This window comes from Sus scrofa, chromosome 3, assembly GCF_000003025.6.
Source record: "Sus scrofa isolate TJ Tabasco breed Duroc chromosome 3, Sscrofa11.1, whole genome shotgun sequence".
Lineage (NCBI taxonomy): Eukaryota > Metazoa > Chordata > Mammalia > Artiodactyla > Suidae > Sus > Sus scrofa.
The window spans coordinates 97962690-97984664 of record NC_010445.4 but is presented as its reverse complement, the minus strand read 5'-3'; the positions used below and the strand labels follow the sequence as shown (position 1 = coordinate 97984664).

Here is a 21975-nt window from a genome sequence, read left to right as displayed (position 1 = left end):
TGTGGCAATGGCTGCACAACTTCTTTCAATGGTTAAAAAAAAAAAAATCACTGACTTGTACACTTTGCATAAGTGAATTGGAGTTCCCATTGTGGCTCAGCAGGTTAAGAACCCAACACTGCCTCTGTGAGGATGCAGGTTCAATCCCTGACCTCACTTGGTGGGTTAAGGATCTGGTTTGGATCCAGTGTTGCTGTGGCTGTGACACAGGACTGCACCTGCACCTCCAAACTGACTTCTAGCATGGGAATGTCCATGTGCCACTCTTGTGGCTGTAAAAAGAAAAATAAAAAATAAGTAGCTGAATGTTGGTATGTGGATTATATCCCAATAAAGCTGTTATTTTTAGGATGTTCCCTTGTGCTACAGCAGGTTAAGTATTCAGTGTCGCCTCAGCTGTGGCACAGGCTGCAACTGCAGCACGGGTTTATTCCTGGCCCAGGAATTTCCACATGCTGCAGGTGCCAGTTATTTTCAAAAACCCAACTATAAAGGACATACTGGGATACCTGGGATATAATTATTGTGATAGACTATTTATTAGAGAGCAGTATTGTTATCAGTATTAAATTGAGCACAATAACTGTATCATGACTATGAAGGAAAACGTCCCTGTTCTTAGGAGATAGTGGCTAGTGTATTTATGGTTGAATTACCATAATTCCATAGCTTAATCTTAAACAATCCAGGAGAAACCAGGCATGTGTGTGTATACACATTCACTGTGTGCCTGTGTTTGGGAGAGAGCAAGAAAAAGCAAAGAGGAGCAAAAATACTGAAAACTGGTAATCTAAGTGAAGAACATACAGGTACATATTGGAAAATTTTTACAATCTTTCTGTAGTCTAAAATTTCTCAAAATAAAAACTTGGGGGAAATAACAGGAAAGAATAAAGTTTAGAACTGTACAGACAAGTAAGGGCTTCCTAGCCTGTGAGAATGCTACTGAGTATTTTAAAAAACACACCACATTTTATCCTCTTAAGGATAAGAGGCTTCTGTTAATTGCTATGGCAAGATACAAACCACCAATTATGTAATAAAATTCTACCTTTTTTCAGCATTAACATGGGGTATGTGACGTCTACCAATTGTGACAACTCAGGAAATTACTGTCTAAATGAACTGTGTGTTACAGGCACATTTCACTGAGGGGCAAGCCAGTTTCTTATAAGGAACTATATGGTAATCATGAAGATGCCATTCGCTTCCTACTACTTGACTCTAAGAAAACAGTTTATAAAGATTATCTCTTGTCTAATTAAAAAGAAAGAAATTAGATTCACGTTTAAGATTCCTCTGTTGTGTTCTAAAATTATTTTGAAAGCTTGTTCAAAAAGACTTCAAACTTGAGATTTTTTTTTCATTCATGTATTTATTCCACAATTAAAATAAATCATAATTTAAAGCCATAACATTTTTAAAAGGTAAAGGAGAATCTGTGTCGGAGCTGAATTAATAGGACAGACACTGGTCTAAAGCGCAACACTAAACAGGTGTTCTCTGTTCCCATGGCGGAATAAATACATAAAAATCACACATAAAATTTCACTAAAGATCTGAGATGGTGCAAATAACCCTTTTAAACGAACTGCCCAATGAACAGAGGCGGGCTGCAAATAATTTCTATTAACATTTTACAGCAAGATGGAAAAATCCCTAAGGTGACCACTAATTCTCATTTCATGAGCCTGGCCTTGGCTTCTGTCTTCCTTCCTCAGTCACATCCAAATCCAGAAAGGCTTCTGCACCCCACGCTCAAAACTCCACCATAAGTCCCTAAGGACCTTAGCACAGACTGCTGTTAATGAGCCTGTGTGCAACCTTCATTCAGAACCTCCAGGGAAATCAGAAGCCCAAAATCGGAGAGCAGCAGCATTTCTTTAAACAACAGTTTTTTAACTTTTGAATGAGCTCTCATAGGCTAAGTGCATTTAATAAACAAACCAAAATATTGTCTTAATATCTTTGTTTTTTTTTAAAGATGTTAAATAGGCCATTCATGTAAAAAAAAAAAAAAACAAGGAAACAATTGTACAGAAATAATGAAAAATAAAAATTCAAAGGATTTACTGCCAAAAAGCAAACGAGTCCTCTGCAGGCTAACTCATTTGTTTCTGGGCTGTGATGCCATGTAGAGGGCAATCAGGCAGTAGATGGTCCCTCCCACTGTCAGCGCCATGGTGGTCCGGTAAAGCATTTGGTCAGGCAGGCCTCGTTTCAGGTGGATGGGCACACCGTCGGTTCTCTTGAAAGAAAGAATTATCAAGGACATGGTGGATAAGAAAAAGATTTCACAATTTAGGCTAATGTAGAACAAATGCCTCTACTTTACAACTAATCCATCAACCCACCACAATGGAAAAAGCCCTAATCCACTAGAATGCTAACTGAAATACTGGTATATTTTCTTACAAATGTAGCTACAGTCTCTAAGTCCAAAGTCATTCTCCAAAATGCAGCCTCAGGACATGCACACAACAAATTCCAAAATTCTAAGGAATTCATCATATATTGCTTAATTACAAAAGGAGCATTGGTGAATTTTCTTTAAAGGTAATCAGAAGCTAATCAAAGACCTGTAGGCACAAGAAATGCTCTACAGTTAGTCCAACTTCTGATCATCAGTGGATGAAGTCTGAGCACACCAGGTCAATTAATAGGTTTTAAGTCCATTTTATATACAACTACCTTCTTTCTGTTAAGCTGCTAAACCCCTATTAATAATGAGACTCCATAAAATTTTTAATCCATTATTTTGCAGTCTCCAAAATCCCTCCCCACTGCAACTCAAAACCCCAAATGCCCACTCAAGTCTTACTTATCAGACAAAAAGAGATTAAATTGATCAAAAGTCCTCAAGCCGGTCCTGAATCTGGACATATTTCTGAAGAGGGGGAAGCTACCTTCCAGCAACAGCAGTACGAGCTATTGCTACTCCCACGACGCCTGAGATGTAGTCGGATCACTGACCTCTCAATTATCTGTATGCAGATTAACATTAATAATATTTTAAAGTCCAATTCTGGTTTCTCTCTGCTGATCAGCAAACCCAAGAAAGCCTCCTCCACTTCTAGTAACATGAATTTTAATATCAAGCAAACAAAAAACAATTACAAGAAAACTCATTGCCCAAAGTTACTGCTTGTGTCCCAAAGCCAAATATATACTGGACTGTAAGTGTTAGTATACATTATACATGCTACTGCTTCCGCCACCCAATGGATGATCAACAACTACATATGCAATTTGAAAACCTGCATATCCTTAAACACTGATGAGGAAGTTAATCACTCTACCTTCTTCATCAGTTTCTGCCTACATTAAGTTCTACAAGTGCATGGCTCAAACTAAAATCAGAAGAATTCTTTTTAAAGAGAAAGAGGGAAGTGGGTGACAAACTAGATTAAGACACAGTTTCATAGTTTTGGTTGTTGTTGTTCCTATTGTTTTGTTGCTGGTTTTGTTTGTTTGTTTTTGGCTGCACCTGCCATAGCAGTGACAACGCCAAGTCCTTGACCACCAGGCCACCAGGGTACTCCCATAGGGTTTTTTCAAGCCTATTTACTTCACAGCCTTCACTATTCTAGAGTTTCTTCTCTCACCTGGAAAAACTTTTGCAGCTCTGGAACTTTGTTTTTCCCGGCATAATCATATGCAGTAGAACTGGAACTCAGTTTAGTTGGTGTGGCAAATATGATAGGTGGTGCTTCTGTGGAAACCAGAGGCCTTAATCCCTGAAGAAAAAAGGAAAAGGTCAAGTTGAAAGTATGTCTGGGCATCTAAACAAACCTTTCCAGGAGCAAGTAGTCTGGAATAATGGAGGTAATCATTCCAACACACACAAAAAGGAAAGTTTCTCCAACTCTGCATTACCAAACATTTAAGTTTAAAGTCCTTAAATGTTCAACCAAACACCCTAGCCCACATTCCCAGAGCAAACCCAGTCAAGAGCTCTCCTGCTGCTCAGTCATATGGGTACAGAGATATTTCTGGAAGTCACATCACAATGGCTGCCCAAGGAGAACCAATCCAGTTCAAATTTGTATTGGCTGGTGATGGTGGTACAGGAAAAACCACATTCATGAAATGTTATCTGACTGGTGAATCTGACAAGTACACAGCTACCTTGGGTGTTGAGGTCCATCCCCTTGTGCTGCATACCAAAAGAGGATCTATTCAGTTCAGTGTATGGGATACAGCTGGTCAGGAGGACTCTGGTGTCCTGAGAGATGGCTATTATATCCAAGCTCAATGTGCCATTATAATGTTTGATGTAACATCTAACGTTGAGTGTTACTTACAAGAATATGCCTGACTGGCACAGTGATTTGTACAAGTATGTGAAAACATCCCCATCCTGTTGTGTGGCAACAAAGTGTACAGATATTAAGGACAGAAAGGTTAAGGCAAAGTCAATCGTCTTCTACCAAAAGAACCTTCAGTACTATTTCTGCCAAAAGCAAGTACAACTGTGAAAAGCCCTTCCCCTGGCTTACTAGAAAACTGATCAGAGACCCTAACCTGGAGTTTATCGCCCTACCTGCTTCCCCGCTGCCAGAGGTGGTCATGGATCTAGACTTGGCAGGGCAATATGAGCAAAATCTAGAGGTAACTTAGACACCTGCTTTTCCAGATAAAGATGATGACCATGAGAAAATGAAGCGGGAGACCAGCATCAGAAGTCTAATCTTATAGGCAACTGTCCTGTGATGTCAGTGGTATTATTATAGCTAAGCAGAACATGTGCTTAATCTTTGGGATGCTGAAGGAGATGAATGGCCTTCAAAGTGAATGTGTTAAAAAAAAAAAGAAAAGAAAAGAAAAAAACTTTCATTTTTTGGCTGCATATTTAGCTGTTTAGGAACACAGATTCTTTTCCTTCTTGAGTTTCAAATGTAAGAACATTATAGTCACATCACAATATTCAGTGCTAAAAATCTTGTTTGTTACTGTCATTCCCATTCTTTTTACTTAGAATCCAAATAAAGCTGTATTTCAAATATGTAAGCAGGTAAACAAATTCCTTGTTCCATTCCTTGTTTAAATGAGCACTTTAAAACCATTAACAGGGAGGGATTCCCCTGCAGCGCAGCAGGTTAAGGATGTGGTGTGGTCACTGCAGTGGCTTGGGTTGCTGCTGTGACACAGATTTAATCCTTGACCTGGAAATTTCCACATACCACAGGCGAAGCTAAACAAACAAACAAACAAAAAACCCAAACTACTAGCAGGGAAAATTGTGCCGTGTTACTATTTGAATTGCCTTTGCTATTACCACTAAATTTGAAGTCTATTAGGTTAAATTCTAATTTTCTGTACATTTGGATGATTTTGGACAAACAAAATGACAGGTCAAGAGTATTGTAAGTGCTAAAATAATACCTACCCCACACCTGCCTTTTGGCATAGGTAGTGTCACCAAGGGAAGAGCCTGTTTGAGATTTATATGACCTGTCAGAATATAAGTGGTATGTGGTTTAGATATTTCAAATACGTTTCTTAAGAATTAGGCATTCCAGGAGTTGCCTGGTGGCACAGCAGGTTAAGGATCTGGTATTGTCACTGCCCCCAGGAACTTCTACATGCTGCAAGCACAGCCAAAAAAAAAAAAAAAAAAAAAGAAAGAATTAGGAGTTTCCCTGGTGGCTCAACAGGTTAAGGACCCAACACTGACTCTGTGAGAGGTGGTCGTTTAAAAAAAAAATCAGAGTTGCTTTTATGACAAAAGTAACACGTTCTAATGTAGAGCTTTTCAAAGTCCAATGAAACCATTAAATGGCTGCAGGAACTGGAGGAACATCTCATCTATTAAAAATGAATATAAATTATGCATTCATTTGCTTTTTGTTTTAATGTTACATGTTTAAAGTTGGTATTCTAGGAAGATGTTCCATGTTTACCTGCTGTTTTCAAGTAGTCCCAAGCTTTCAACATATCAAAGTTTAAGGATTTCATTGGACACACCACAGCTTTGATGATTTTTCTCCCCCCAACCAATTTTTGTGGGCAGTGCAAGGACACAAAACAATAGGATGCTGCAACAGAAAAGTAGAGCTTAGAGTGGCTTCTCAGTGATATGAAGCAGATTTTAACACCTTTATTAAACATTTATCTTTGTATGGTTTCCACATGTAAAAATGAACTGAGTCAGTCTTGCCTGAGGCTGATCCCATCGACATCATACTGAAGCAAGTAGAAATCTTAAAAATATTTTGTTCATGTAGATACTACTGTACTACAGTTCAGATTACCAAAGTTCTTTAGAAAACCCATTACTCTTAAATGATTACTTTCCTATCTAAAAAGAAGGTATATAAGGATAACTTTTAACTATATGGGAAAATGAGAGGAGGAAGACAACAAGATGGCAGAGCAGAAGGACTTGAGTTCACCTCCTTTCACGAAAACACAAAGTCACAAATAACCGCTAAACAACCATCAACAAAAAAGACCAAAACCTAACAAAAGGAATATTGTACGCTCAAAAACAAAGAAGCAACCACAATGAAATGACAGGAGGGACTCTTTCATGATACAATCAAATTCCATACTCATGGGGTGGGCAACCCACAAACTGGAAAATAATTATATCACAGAGGTCTTCCTACAGGAGTGAAAGTTCTGAGCCCCACATCAAGTTCCCCAGCCTAGGGTTCTGGCCTCAAGGAGCCCCCAGAGCACCTGGCTTTGAAGGGGGCTCAAGTGAAAGAGCTCCACAGGACTGAGGGAAACAGAGACTCCATTCTCAGAGGGAATATATAAGATCCCATGTGCACTGGGACCCAAGGCAAAGCAGTTTTTGACTCCACAGGAGCCTGGGTCAGACCTGCCTGTGGGCCTTTGAGGGTCTCCTAGAAAGGTAGGGATCAGCAGTAGCTGACTGTGGCAGCAAGGACACACGTGGCAAAGCCGTAGTGACAAATCCTCAGAACGAGCTCCCCAACAGCCTGCAGGCTCCAGTGCTGGGATGCCTCATTCCAAATGACCAATAGAGTAGGAACGCAGCTCCACCCATCAGCAGACAAGCTGTGTAAAGTCCTCCTGAGCTCACAGCTGCCTCTAAACACACCACTTGACACAGCATTGCCACAAGAGAGAAAAGACTCAGCTCCACCCACCAGTGGGCAGGCACCAGTCCCTCCCACCAGGAAGCCTGCACAAGATCAAAGATTAACCTCACCCACCAGGGAGCACACACCAGAAGCAAGTGGAAGCATGATACTGCAGCCTGAGGAATAGAGAACACAGAAACAGGAAGTTAGAGAAAATGAGATGACAGCAAAATATGTACTAGATGAAAGAACAAGGGGAAAAAAAAAAAGCTGAAGAACAACTAAGTGAAGTGGAGATAGGCCACCTATCTAAAAAAGAATTCAGATCAAGATAGTAAATATGATCCAAGGTCTCAAAAAAAGGATAGAGGCATGAACTGAAAAGATACAAGAAATGTTTAACAGAGAGCTGAAAGATTTAAAGAACAAATGGAGATGAACAATGTAATAACTGAAATATAAAATACACTGTAAGGAATCAATAGCAAAATAAATGAGACAAAAGAACAAATAAGGCAGCTGGAAGACAGACTGGTGGAAATCACTGGCACAAAACAAGAAGATGAGAAGACATGAGGACAGTCTAAGAGGCCTCTTGGACAACATTTAACACACCAACATTTGTATTATAAGGGTCCCAGGATACGGAGGGAGAGAGAATGGGCCTGAGCAAATATTTGAAGAGATAATAGTTGAAAAGATCTTTAACATGGAAAAGGAAAGGAAACACTCAAGTTCAGGAAGTGCAGAGACTCCTAACCAGATAAATTCAAGGAAGAACACACCAAGGCATATATTAATCGAATTGACAAAAATTAAAGACAGAGAAAATATTAAAAGCAACAAGGGAAAGGCAACAAATAACATACAAGAGAACCTCCATAAGGTTATCAACTGATTTTAAAGGAGAAAAACTGTGCCAGAAGGGAATGGCACAATATATTTAGTGATCAAAGGGGGGAAAAAAACCTACAATCAAGAATAGTCTACCCAGCAAAGCTCTCATTCAGATTTAACAGAGAAAGCAAAAGCTTTACAGACAAGCAAAAAATAAAAGTATTTGGCATCACCAAAACAGCTAAAGGATCTTCTCTTAAATGAAAAAGAAAAGGACACAACTAGAAGCAAGAAAATTATGAATGGGAAAGCTCACTGGTAAGGGCAAACATACAGTAAAAACATCTCTATTTGTAGAAAAACATTCTACGTGTGTTTACAAAAACATCTACACATCTACAAATATGGTATCAAAACCAGCAACAGTGGAAAGAGGAGACTGCAAATGCAGGATATTGGAGATGCACTTGGAATTAAGAGACCAGCAACTTAAAACAATTTTGTATGTGTGTATTTGTGTGTGTACATAGACTCCTATATCAAAATCCCATGGAAATCAAACCAAAAATCTACAATAAATACACATACAGTTAAAAAAAAAAAAAAAAAAAAAGCCAAACACAACACTAAAAAGACATCAAGGGAGTTTCATTGTGGCTCAGTGGTAACAAACCCAACTAGTACCCATGAGGACACAAGTTCAAACTCTGGCCTCACTCTGTGGGTTAAGGGTCTGGCATTGCTATGAGCTATGGTCTAAGTCACAGATATGCCTCAGATCTGGTGTTGCTGTGGCTGTGGTGTAGGCCAGCAGCTACAGCTCCAATTCGACCACTGGCCTGGGAACTTCCATATGCCATGGGTGTGGCCCTAAAAAGACAGGGAAAAAAAGAAGATGACATCAAATCACAAGGGAACAAAAGAAGAAAGAAAAAAGACCAAGCTCCCATAGTGGTGCAGTGGAAACAAATCTGTCTAGTATCCACGAGGATATAGCTTTGATCTTTGGCCTTGCTCAGTGGATCAGGGATCCAGCATTGCCATGAGCTGTGGTGTAGGTCACAGACACAGCTCGGGTCCCATGTTGCTGTGCCTGTGTTATAGGCCGGCAGCTGTAGCTCTGATTCGACCCCTAGCCTGGGAACTTCCATATGCTGCAGGGACAGCCCTAAAAAGCAAAAAAAGAAAAAGAAAAATGACCAACAAAAACAATCTAAAACAACCAACAAAATGGCGGTAAGAAAATACATATCGATAATGTAAATGGATTAAATGCTCCAAACAAAAGACATAGACTGGCTGAATGGATACAAAAATAAGACCCATATATATGCTGTCTACAAAGAGAACCACTTCAGATCTAGGGACACATATAGACTGAAAGTGACAGGATGGAAAAAGGTATTCTATACAAATGGAAATCAAAAGAAAGCTGGAGGAGCAATACTCATATCAGACAAAATACACTTTAAAATAAAGACTGTTACAAGAGACAATGAAAGATTGTTACAAAAGACATAATTATGAACAGATCAATCTAAGAAGATATGACAATTGTAAATATCTACGTGCCCAACAAAGGAGCACCTTGATATATATATAGCAAAAGCTAACAGCCATAAACAGAGAAATCAACAGCAAGACAACTTTTAACATCCCACTTACAAAAATGGACAGATCATTCAGACAGAAAATCAACAAGTAAACATGGACTTTAAATGACAGACTAGATCAGATGGACTTAACTGATATTTATAGAACATTCCATCCAAAAGCAGCTGAATATACATTCTTCTGAAATGCACATGGAACATTCACCAGGGCAGATCACAAGCTGGGCCACAAAGCAACCCTTGGTAAATTTAAGAAAACTGAAGTCATATCAAGCATTTTTTTTCCAGCCACAGCTCTACAAGATCAGAAATCAACTCAAAGGAATAAAAAAATGTAAAATACACAAATACATGGAGGCTAAACAATGTTACTAAATAACCAGTGGATCACTGAAGAAATCAACAAGAAAACCAGGGAGTTCCCCTCATGGCTCAGTGGTTAATAAATCCTATTAGGAACCATGAGGTTGCAGGTTCGATCCCTGGCCACACTCAGATGGTCAAGGATCCCGTGTTGCCATGAGCGGAGCTGTGGCTCAGATCCCACCTGTGTTGCTGTGGCTCTGGGGTAGGTTGGCAGCTACAGCTCCGACTGGATCCCTAGCCTGGGAATCTCCATATGCCACGAGAGCGGCCCTAGAAAAGGCAAAAAGACAGGAGTTCCTGTCGTGGCGCAGTGGTTAATGAATCCGACTAGGAACCATGAGGTTGCGGGTTCAATCCCTGCCCTTGCTCAGTGGGTTAACGATCCAGCGTTGCTGTGAGCTGTGGTGTAGGTTGCAGATGCGGCTCGGATCCCGCGTTGCTGTGGCTCTGGCGTAGGCTGGTGGCTACAGCTCCAATTCGACCCCTAGCCTGGGAACCTCCATATGCTGCAGAAGCGGCCCAAGAAATAGCAACAACAACAACAACAACAACAAAAAAGACAAAAAAAAAAAAAAAAAAGAAAAGGCAAAAAGACCAAAAAAAAAAAAAAAATCAATAAAACTAAAACCTGGTTCTTTGAAAAAGTAAACAAAATTGATAAACCCTTAGACAGATTCATCAAGAAAAAAAGGAAGAGGGACTCAGATCAATAAAATTAGAAGTGAAAAAGAAGGTACAACCAACGCCGCAAAAATACAAAGGATTTTAAGAGACTACTACAAGCAACTACATGCCAATAAAATGTACAACCTAAAAGAAATGGACAAATTCCCAGAAAGGTACAACTTCCAAGACAAAACCAGGAAGAGATAGAAAATATGACTAGAGCAACTGCAAGTACTGATACTGAAACTGTGACTTTAAAACTTCCAAAAGGAGTCCCCTGTTGGCTCAGCAGGTTAAGGATCCAGCATCTAGTTTGATCCCTAGCCTGGAACTTCTGCATACAAAAAAAAAAAAGCAGCAGCAGCAGCAGCCAACAAAAAAAGTCCAAGACTGGATGGCTTCACAGGCAAATTGTATCTTAACATTTAGAAAACAGTTAACATCTATCCTTCTGAAGTTATTAAAAAAAAAAAAAAAACTACAGAGGAAGAAACTGCATCATCTATTAGGCCACCATTACCCTGATATCAAAACCAGACAAAAATACCACAAAAAAGAAAAGAAAATTACAGGCCAATATTACTCATGAACATAGATGCTAAAATCCTCAACAAAATACTAGCAAAATGAATCCAACAATACATTAAAAGGATCATACACCATGATGAGGTGGGATTTACCCCAGGGATGCAAGGACTTTTCAATACCTACAAATCAATCAGTGTGATACACCAAATTAACAAACTGAAGAATAAAAACCACATGATTGGAGTTCCCGTCGTGGCGCAGTGGTTAACGAATCCGACTGGGAACCATGAGGTTGGGGGTTCGGTCCCTGCCCTTGCTCAGTGGGTTAACGATCTGGCGTTGCCGTGAGCTGTGGTGTAGGTTGCAGACTCGGCTTGGATCCCGCGATGCTGTGGCTCTGGCGTAGGCCGGTGGCTACAGCTCCGATTCGACCCCTAGCCTGGGAACCTCCATATGCCGCGGGAGCGGCCCAAGAAATAGCAATAGCAACAGCAACAACAACAACAACAAAAAGACAAAAGACAAAAAAAAAAAAAAAAAAAAAAAACCACATGATTCTCTCAATAGATGAAGAAAAAGCTTTTCACAAAATTCAACACCCACTTATAATAAAAACCCTCCAGAAAGTAGGCATAGAAGAAACCTACCTCAACATAATGAAGGCCACATATGACAAACCCATAGCTAACATCATATTCAATGGTGAAAAGCTGAAAGCATTTCTTCTAAGATAAGGAACAAGACAAGGATATCCACTATTGCCACTTCCATTCAACATAATTTCGAAAATCCTAGTTACAGCAATCAGGGAAGAAAAAGCAATAAACGGAAGCCATGAGTTCCCTGGTAGCTCAGCAGGTTAAGGATCCAGCACTGTTAGTGCTGTAGCTTGGGTTGCTGCTATGGAACATTCCTAGCCTAGGGACATTTGCATGCTGCAGGCACTGCCAAAATAAAAATTAAAAAAAAGAGAGAGAGAGAGCAGGATCAAGATGGCAGAGGACTAAGATGTGGCACTCAGTTTCTCCCACAAACATGTCAAAAAAACACATCTACATGAAGAACGACTCACAAAGAACATCTACCGAATGTTGGCAGAAGACCTCAGATTTCCGAAAGAAGCAAAAAACCCTCCACATAACTGGACAAAACAAAAGGGAAAAAGAGAAAAATAAAGAAATCAGGACAGGAACAGCACTCCTAAAAGGGAGTTGTGAGAGAGAAAGGAATCCACTCCTTGGGAGCCCACCTAACTGAAGGGGAGATCAGCTAAGACAGAAGAGGAGCCTCAAAGAAAAACACAGCAGCCAGTCAGGGGAGGGCAAATCAGAGAGCCACGCAGACGATTGGTACCACCACTTGGCACGCGATGGCCCGAGACATTCAGGCAGGGCCTGGGTGCCAAGACTCAAGCTATGGAGGTCAGTTCCAGGGAGAAGCAGCAGCCTGGGTGGTGAGCCGTGGGCTCAGGTGAACAGGGGAAGGCCTGGGCCTGCAAGAAAAGCAAGGTGCCATTGGTGGGGAGGGCAAGAGGAGGAGGGGTGAGGCCACCACAGGAACTTCTTTCTCTGCACATGCATAGGCTCTCAGGTGGCAGGGCACCTTCTGCACGAGCTACAGGTCAGGTGTAAACCACTGAGCCATCTCAGATTCCAGAGGTGGGTACAGCTCACCACCACTCAGGGTCCTGTGAAGAGGTACTACCAGTGGTCCTAATCACCTCAGGGGTCACTGCCAGGGAGGGCCCTGCAACAGTCTACCATATATTTCCCTCACCTCCCAGGGAATGTACATGCCCTGCTGTTGCCGCTGCCAAGGGCTTCCCTGAGGGTCACTGCCCATGCCGAGGGCCCTGCAACCAGGTGCCACCTGAAGGCACTGCCCATTGCACCCACCTCCCTGGAAGCACGGGCAGGCCATACACCTTCACCCTCCCTATCAAGGGGATTAACAGACAGCAAGCATCCAAACCAAAAGCAACCCTCATGCCAAAAGCAAAAAACAAACAAAAACAACTGTAAGCCCTCACAACTACCCAGGGCCATTCCCACATATAAATAGCCCTCCAAGACTATAGTAGATAATTGTTTCCCCTAAGTTCTCAGAGTAAGAGAGGTATAACAAAAATAAAGAAGCACAGGAACTATTCCCATTTAAAAGAACAGGAGAATTCCCCTGAAAGAGTAAACAATGAAAAAGACCTCTGCAATCTAACAGATGCTAAATTCAAAAAGGAAGTAATGAAAAGACTGAAGGAATTAAGACTAGATATTGACAATAATGCTGATTACTTTAAAAAGAAACTAGGAACTACAAGGTGGGGTCAAGAAAAATTAGAAAATCATTTGCAGAGACAAAAGCTGAGTTAAAGGTATTGAACAGCAGAGTGAATGATGCAGAGAAACGAGTAAGTGACTTGGAAGATAAAATAATGAAATTCACCCAATAGGGACAGCAAAGAGAGAGCAAAATAAAAAAAAAAAAAATGTAAGCAGTATAAGAGATCCATGGGGTAATACAAAGCATGCCAATCTGTGCATAATAAGGATTCCAGAAGGAGAAGAAAAAGAAAAGGAGATTGAAAATATATTTGAAGAAATTATGGTTGAAAACTTTCCAAATCTAAAGAAGGAAACAGATATGGAGACACAGGAAGCACAGAAGGCCCCAAACAAGATGAACCCAAACAGACCTACAGCAAGACATACTATAATAAAAATGACAAAAGTTAAAGACAAGGGAAGGATTCCAAAGGCAGCAAGAGAAAAACAAAGTACTAATTATAAGGAAACCCCCATAAGACTATCAGGTGATTTCCCTACAGAAACACTATAGCCAGAAGAGGTGGCAAGATATATTCAAAGTTCTAAAAGGGAAAAATCTGCAAACTAGAATACCCAACAAGATCATCATTTAAAATAGAAGGAGAGGAGTTCCCGTAGTGGCGCAGTGGTTAACAAATCTGACTAGGAACCATAAGGTTGCAGGTTCGGTCCCTGCCCTTGCTCAGTGGGTTAATGATCCGGCGTTGCCGTGAGCTGTGGTGTAGGTTGTGGACACGGCTTGGATCCCATGTTGCTGTGGCTCTGGCATAGGCCGGTGGCTACAGCTCCAATTCGATCTCTAGCCTGGGAACCTCCATATGCCACGGGAGCGGCCCAAAAAATAGCTAAAAAGACAAAAATAAATAAATAAATAAATAAATAAATAAATAAAACAGAAGGAGAAATAAAGAATTTTTCAAACAAAAACTAAAAGAATACAGCAATACTAAACCCATTCTAAAAGAAATATTGAACAGTCTCCTCCAAATAGAAAAGAAGAAAATATAGGATGGAAGACATCACAATGGGAAAGTAAATACTTAAATATGCCAGTGTACAGATCAATAAAGGAAAAAAAAAACCTACTTGTGAGAGTAATGAAAAACACAAATAACAGCAAAAGGATAAACATAAAGATGTAAACAAGACATCAAAATCATAAAATGTGGGGAAAGAAAGTAAGAAAAGTTAAACTTTTTTTAGAATGTGTTTGAGCCTATATGATCATTGATCTAAAGCAAGCAGATGTAGGAACAGGTTAACACACTTGAAAAACAGGGCAACCACAAATGAAAAACAAACAATACATTCACAAAAAAAAAAAAAAAAAAAAAAAAAAAGACACAGCATAAAATAGGAAATCATCCAATCAAAAAAAAGAAAAAGAACAAAGGAGGAACAGAGAATCAAGTGGAAAACAAGGTTTAAAATGGTAATACATAATATTCATCAGTAATTACTTTAAATGTCAATGGACTGAATGCTAGAATCAAAAGACATACAGTGGCAGGCTGAAATAAAAAAACAAAAGCCTAGGAGTTCCCGTCGTGGCACAGTGGTTAACGAATTCGACTAGGAACCATGGAGTTGCAGGTTCGATCCCTGGCCTTGCTCAGTGGGTTGAGGATCCGGCGTTGCTCTGAGCTGTGGTGTAGGTGGCAGACGCGGCTCGGATCCTGCGTTGCTGTGGCTCTGGCGTAGGCCGGCAGCTACAGTTCCAATTAGACGCCTAGCTTGGGAACTCCATATGCCACGAGAGCAGCCCAATAAATGGCAAAAAGACAAAAAAAAAAAAAAAAAAAGCCTACAATATGCTGCCTACAAGAGACCCAACCTTAGGGCAAAAGATACACATAAACTGAAAGTGAGGCAACAGAAAACGATGTGTCATGCGAATGGAAATGACAGGAAAGCAGTAGTTGGAATACTCATATCAGACAAAATAGACTTTAAAACAAAGGCCATAAAAAAAGTTAAAGAAGGACACTACTTAACAATAAAAGAATCAATTCAAGAAGAGGACATTACACTCAATAACACATATGCCCCTACTATAGGAGCACCCGTATACATAAAACAAATTCTAACAGACATAACAGGAGAAATTCATGGGAATACAATAAAAGTAGGAGAATTAAACACCCCACTCACATCAATGGACAGATCTTCTAGATAAAAAAATCTATAAGGCAACAAAAATCCTAAATGATACAACAGAACAATTAGACTTTAACTGATGTTTTCAGGACATTACATCCAAAAAAAAACAATATACATTCTTTTCAAGTACACATGGAACTTTCTCTAAAACTGACTACATAACTGGGGCACAAAACTAATCTCAACAAATCTAAGAGTACAGAAATTACTTCAAGCATCTCTCTGACCACAAATGACATGAAACAAGAAATCAACCACAGGAAAAAAAAATGAGAAAAAACTGACTATATGGAGACTGAATAACATGCTACTAAAAAAACAATGGATCAACAAGGAAATTAAAAAATACCTTGAAGCAAATGACATTGAAAACACAACCATATAAAATCTGTGGGATGCCTCAAAAGCAGTTCTTACAGAGAAGTTTAGAGGGATATAAGACCTCCCTCAAAGAACAAGAAAAACCTCAAATCAACAACCTAACCTACCACCTAAAAGAATCAGAAAAAGAACAAACAAAACCTAAAGTTAGCAGAAAGAAGGAAATCAAAGGATCAAAAAAGATATCAATAAATAAGACATTTTAACAGAAAAAAGGAGTTCCTATCATGGCTCAGTGGAAACGAATCCAACTGAAAACCATGAGGTTGTGGGTTTGATCCCTGGGCTCACTCAGTGGGCTGGGGATCCAGTGTTGCCGTGAGCTGTGGTGTAGGCTGCAGACACAGCTCAGATCTGGCATTGCTGTGACTGTGGCCCAGGCTGGGGCTGTAGCTCTGATTTGACCCCTAGCCTGAAAACCTCCATATGCCATGAGTATGGCCTTAAAAAGCAAAAAAAAAAAAAAAAAAAAAAAAAAAAAAAAAAAAAAACAGGAAAAAAAAATCACCAAAACCAAGAGTTCATACTTTGAAAGGGTAAAAACAAACTGACAAAACTCTGAGAGAAAACTTAAATAAAATAAGAAATGAAAAAGGAGAAATCTCAACAGATACTGCAGAAACACAAAAAACCACAAGAGAATACTATGAACAATTATATACCAACAAATCTGACAAACTAGAAGAAATGGACAACTTTCTAGAGATATACAGCCCACCAAAACTGTATCAAGAAAAACAGATCAATTGAACAGTTCAAACCCTAGAAACGAAATGGAGTATGTAATAAAAACACTCCCTACAAACAAAAGTCCAGGACCTGATGGCTTCACGGGTGAATTCTAACAAACATACAATGAAGAACTTATACCCATCCTTCTTAAATTTTTCCAAAAGACTGAGGAAGAAGGGGAATACCTAAAGACATTCTATGAAGCCGCCATCACCCTAATACCAAAACCAGACAAAAATACTACCAAACATATATATATATATGTACATATATATGCCAAATATATGCATATATATGCCAATATATTTGATGAATACTGATGCAAAAATTCTCAACAAAATTTTAGCCAACCAAATCTAACAGCACATAAAAAAGATCATACACCACAACTGAGTGGGATTCAGCCCAAGTTCACAAGGATGGTTCAACATACAAAAATCAATGTAATACATCACATTAACAAAAGTCAAAAACCACATGACCATTTAAATAGATCTAGAAAAAGCATCTGACAAAATCCAACAACCATCCATGATAAAAACTCTTACCAAACTGGACAGAGGTAACAGATCTCAACATAAGAAAAGCCATTTATGGATCAATGGAATAGAGTCCAGAAATAAACCCAGATAACCTATGATCAATTAATCACCAACAAGGGAGGCAAGAATATAAAATGGGGAAAAGACAGTCTCTTCAGCAAGTGGTGCTTTGACATAAACCACACAAATGTTTCCTTAGGTCACTCTCCCAAAACAACTGAAATAAAAAACAAAAATAAACAAATGGGACTTAAACTCACAAGTTTTGCAGAGCAAAGGAAACCATTAAAAAAGAAAAGAAAAAGAACAAACAATCTACAGAAGGGGAGAAAATAGTTGCAAATGACACAACCAAAAAAGGCTTAATCTCCAAAATATGCAAATAACACATACAACTCAACAACAAAAAAGCAAACAATGTGATTGAAAAATGAGCAGAAGACCTAAATAGACTTTTCTCCAAGAGACATACAGATGGCCAAGGGGCACATGAAAAAATGCTCAACATCACTAATTATTAGAGAAATGCAAATCAAAACTATAACAAGGTACCACCTCACACTGGTCAGAATGCCCATCATTCATAAGTCTACAAATAACAAATGATGGAGAGGGTGTGGAGAAAAGGGAACCCTCCTACACTATTGGTGGGAATGTAAAGTGATACAACAATTCTGGGAAGCAGTACGGAGGTTCTTCAGAAAACTAAATCTAGAGGAATTCCTGTCATGGCACAGAGGAAACAAATCCGACTAGGAACCATGAGGTTGCGGGTTCGATCCCTGGCCTCCCTCAGTGGGTTAAGGATCTGGCATTGCTGTGAGCTGTGGTGTAGGACAGCAGCTACAGCTTAGATTAGACCCCTAGCCTGGGGACCTCCATATGCTGTGGGTGTGGCCCTAAAAAAGACAAAAAGACAAAAAAAAAAAAAAAAAAAAAAACTAAATCTAGAAATACCATATGATCCAGCAATCCCATTCCTGGGCATATATCTAGACAAAACTATAATTTAAAAAGATACATGCACCCAGATGTTCACAACAGCAATATTCACAATAGTCATGACATGGAAACAACCTAAATGTCCATTGACAGATGAATGTGGTACAAATGAACCTATCAAGAGAACAGAAACAGATTCACAGACATGGAGAAAAGACTTGAAGTTGCCAAAGGGGGAGGGGGAGGGAGTGGGATGAACTGGGTATTTGTGGTTAGTAGATGCAAGCTATTACATTTAGAATGGAGAAGCAGTGAGTTCCTACTATTATAGCACAGGAAACTATATCCAATATCTTGTGATAAAAATGTGATGGAATATGAGAAAAAAGAATGTGTGTATGCATGTATGTGTGTGCGACTGGGTCACTTTGCTGTTGACCAGAAATTGACACAACACTGTAAATCAACTATACTTTAACAAAAATTTTTTAACAAAGATGTTAAATAAGATACATATACACAATGAAATACCACGCAGTCATAAAAAAGAATGAATAATGCCATTTGCAGCAACATGGATGCAACTAGATCATACCAAGTGAAGTGAGAAAAAGACAAATACCACATGATATCACTTATATGTGGAATCTAAAATATGGCACAGATAAACCTATCTACAAAACAGATAACAGACTCACAGACATAAAGAACAGACTTGTAGCTGCCAAGGCAGAGAGGGGAGGGAGTGGGATGGACTGGGAGTTTGGGGTTAGTAGATGCAAACTCTTAGATTTAGAATGGATAAGCAATGAGATTCTACTGTACAGCACAGGGAACTGTATCTAGTCTCTTGGAATAGACCATAATGGAAAGTAATATAAGAAAGGGAATGTATATACATGTATGACTGGGTTACCTCGCTGTAGAGAAGAAATTGGCACAACACTGTAAATCAACTATACTCTAACAAAAAAAATAATAATTTAAAAAAAGAGTTCCCTGGTGGATCAGCAGGTTAAGGATCTGGCATTTCATTGCTGTGGGTAACCACTATGGCATGGATTCAATCCCTGGCCCAGGAATGTCAGCATGCTGCAGGTGCAGCAAAATAAATAAATATATGAATAATAAAAATAAAATAAATAAAAGTAATCCAAATTAGAAAAGAAATAAAACTATAGCTATTTGCAGATGACACACTATACACAGAAAATCCTAAAGATGCTACCAGAAAACTACTAGAGCTCAACAATGAATTCAGTAAAGCTGCAAGACACAAAATACACAGAAATCTCTGGCATTTCTATACATTAACAATGAAAGAACAGAAAGAGAAATTAAGGAAACAATTCCATTTACCATGGGATACCAAAAGAATAAAATACCTAGGAATAAACCTACCTAAAGAGACAAAAGACCTGTACTGTGAAGACTGTAAGAAGTTGATAAAAGAAAATGAAGATGACACAAAGAGATAGAAAGATATACCATGTTCTTGGATTGGAGGAAACAATACTGTCAAAATGACTATACTGCCCAAAGCAATCTATAGATTCAATGCAATGCCTATCAAAAAAACCAATGACATTTTTCTCAGAACTAGAAAAAAAAAATTTTTTTTTTCTTTTTTGGCTGTACCAGCAGCATACAAAAGTTCCTAGGTCAGGGATCAAACCCACACCATAGAAGTGACCCTTTTTTGGCTGTACCAGCAGCATACAAAAGTTCCTAGGTCAGGGATCAAACCCACACCATAGAAGTGACCCATGCCACTGCAGCAACTAGACTGGATCCTTAACCCACTATGCCACAAGGGAACTCCAAATTTGTATGGAAACACAAAGGATTCCAAATAGCCAAAGCAATTCTGAGAAAGAAAAACAGAGCTGGAGGAATCAGACGCCCTGACTTGAGACTATACTACAAAGCTATGGTCATCAAAACAGTATGGTACTGGTACAAAAAAAGAAGTACAGCTCAATGGAACAGGACAGAAAGTCCAGAAATAAAAGAAATACACCCATGCACCTGCGGTCAATTAATCTATAACTAAAGAGGCAAGGACATATAATGGAGAAAAGAATCTCTTCAATAATAAGTGCTGGGAAAACTGGACAGCTGCATGTAAAAGAATGAGATTCTCTTACAAAAATAAACTCTAAATGGATTAAAGACCTAAATTTAAGACCATATACTATAAAATTCTTAGAGGAAAACAGGCAGAACACTCTTTGACATAAATTACAGCAATATATTTTTGGATACACCTCCTAACGTAATGAAAATTAGAACAAAAATAAATGAGACCTAATTAAAAGCTTTTGCACAACAAAGGAAACCATAAACAAAACAAAAACACAACCCACAGGAGAAAACATCTGCAAACAGAGCAACCAAAAGGCAATTAACCTCCAAAATATATAAACATGGAGTTCCCGTGGTGGCACAGCAGAAACGAATCCGACTAGGAACCACCAAGTTGTGGGTTCGATCCCTGGCCTCACTCAGTGGGTTAAAGATCCAGCATTGCTGTGAGCTGTGGTGTAGATCTGGCGTTGCTATGGCTCTGGCATAGACTGGCAGCTACAGCTCCAAAGGGACCCCTAGCCTGGGAACCTCCATATGCCGCAGCTGCGGCCCCAAAAAGCAAAATAAATAAAATAAAATACAAACAGCTCACGCAGCTCAGTATCATAAACAAACAATCTAATCAAAAAAACTGGCATATTTAAATAGACATTTTTCAAAGAAGACATACAGCCAGCCAAAAAACACATGAAAATATGGCTCGATATCACTTATTTTTAGTGAAGTGCAAATCAAAACTACAATAAGGTATCATCTCACACTGGTTGGAATGGCCATCATCACAAAGTCTACAAAAATACAAGTTCCCATCGTGGCTCAGTGGATTAAGAACCTGATGCTATCTCTGTGAGGACATGTGTTCAATTCCTGGACTCGTTCAGTGGGTTAAGGATCCAGCATTGCCACAAGCTGCAATGTGGGTCAAAGATGCAGCTAGGATCCAGTAGTTGCCGTGGCTGTGGTACAGGGCTCAGGTGCAGCTCTGATTTGACCCCTAGCTTAGGAATTTCCATATGCCGCAGGTGCGGTCGTAAAGAAAAAATATGTACATACAAACAATTAATGCTGGACAGTGTGTGGACAAAAGGGAACCCTCCTACACTTTTGACAAGAATGTAAACTGGTACAGCCACTATGGAGAATGGTTCCTTAGAAAACTAAAAACAGAACTACCATATGAGCCAGCATTCCCACTCTGGGCATCTATCCAGAGAAAACCGTAATTCAAAAAGATACATGCACCTCAATGTTCGTTGCAGCACTATTTACAATGTCCAAGACATGGAAGCAACCTAAATGTCCATCAACAGAGGAATGAATAAAGATGTGCTACGTATACACAGTGGTATACTACTCAGCCATAAAAAAGAATGAAATAATGCCATTTGCAGCAACATGGATGCAACCAGAGATTATCACACTAAGTGAAGTAAGTCAGAGAAAGACATATCATATCACTTACATGTGTAATCTAAAAAAAGGAGACAAATGAACTTATTTACAAAACAGAAAGAGACTCACTGACTTTGAAAACAAATCTGTGGTTACCAAAAGGAAAAGGCTGGAGGAAGGGATAGACTGGGAGTTTGGGACTGACATAATCACACTATTATATATGGAATGGATGGTCAATGAGGACCTGCAGAGGGAACTCTTCAATATTCTGTGAAAACCTGTATGGGAAAAGAATCCTAAAAAGAATGGATATGTATATATCTATAACAAGTCACTTTGCTGTAGA

General features: G+C 39.3%; 1 protein-coding gene and 1 pseudogene across 5 annotated transcripts in view; one reads left to right on the top strand and one right to left on the bottom strand.

Annotated features, from left to right (window-relative positions):
* Nucleotides 1356-21975, bottom strand: part of LOC100516606 (cytochrome c oxidase subunit 7A-related protein, mitochondrial) — a 32195-nt gene continuing 11575 nt past the window's right edge. Inside the window, exons 2-5 of one of the 5 annotated variants that reach the window (XM_021087579.1) lie at nt 5390-5454; nt 3606-3737; nt 2822-2984; nt 2149-2248 (exon numbers count right to left, since the gene is read on the bottom strand). In XM_021087579.1, the coding sequence (XP_020943238.1) occupies nt 2859-2984; nt 3606-3737; nt 5390-5454 (323 nt within the window). In that variant the 3' untranslated portion in view covers nt 2149-2248; nt 2822-2858. Of the gene's footprint in view, nt 2249-2821; nt 2985-3605; nt 3738-5389; nt 5455-21975 lie in introns of all 5 variants that reach the window. The other 4 variants (XM_021087580.1, XM_005662586.3, XM_021087578.1 and 1 more) reach the window with 4 other exon arrangements.
* Nucleotides 3744-5383, top strand: LOC102165005 (annotated as a pseudogene).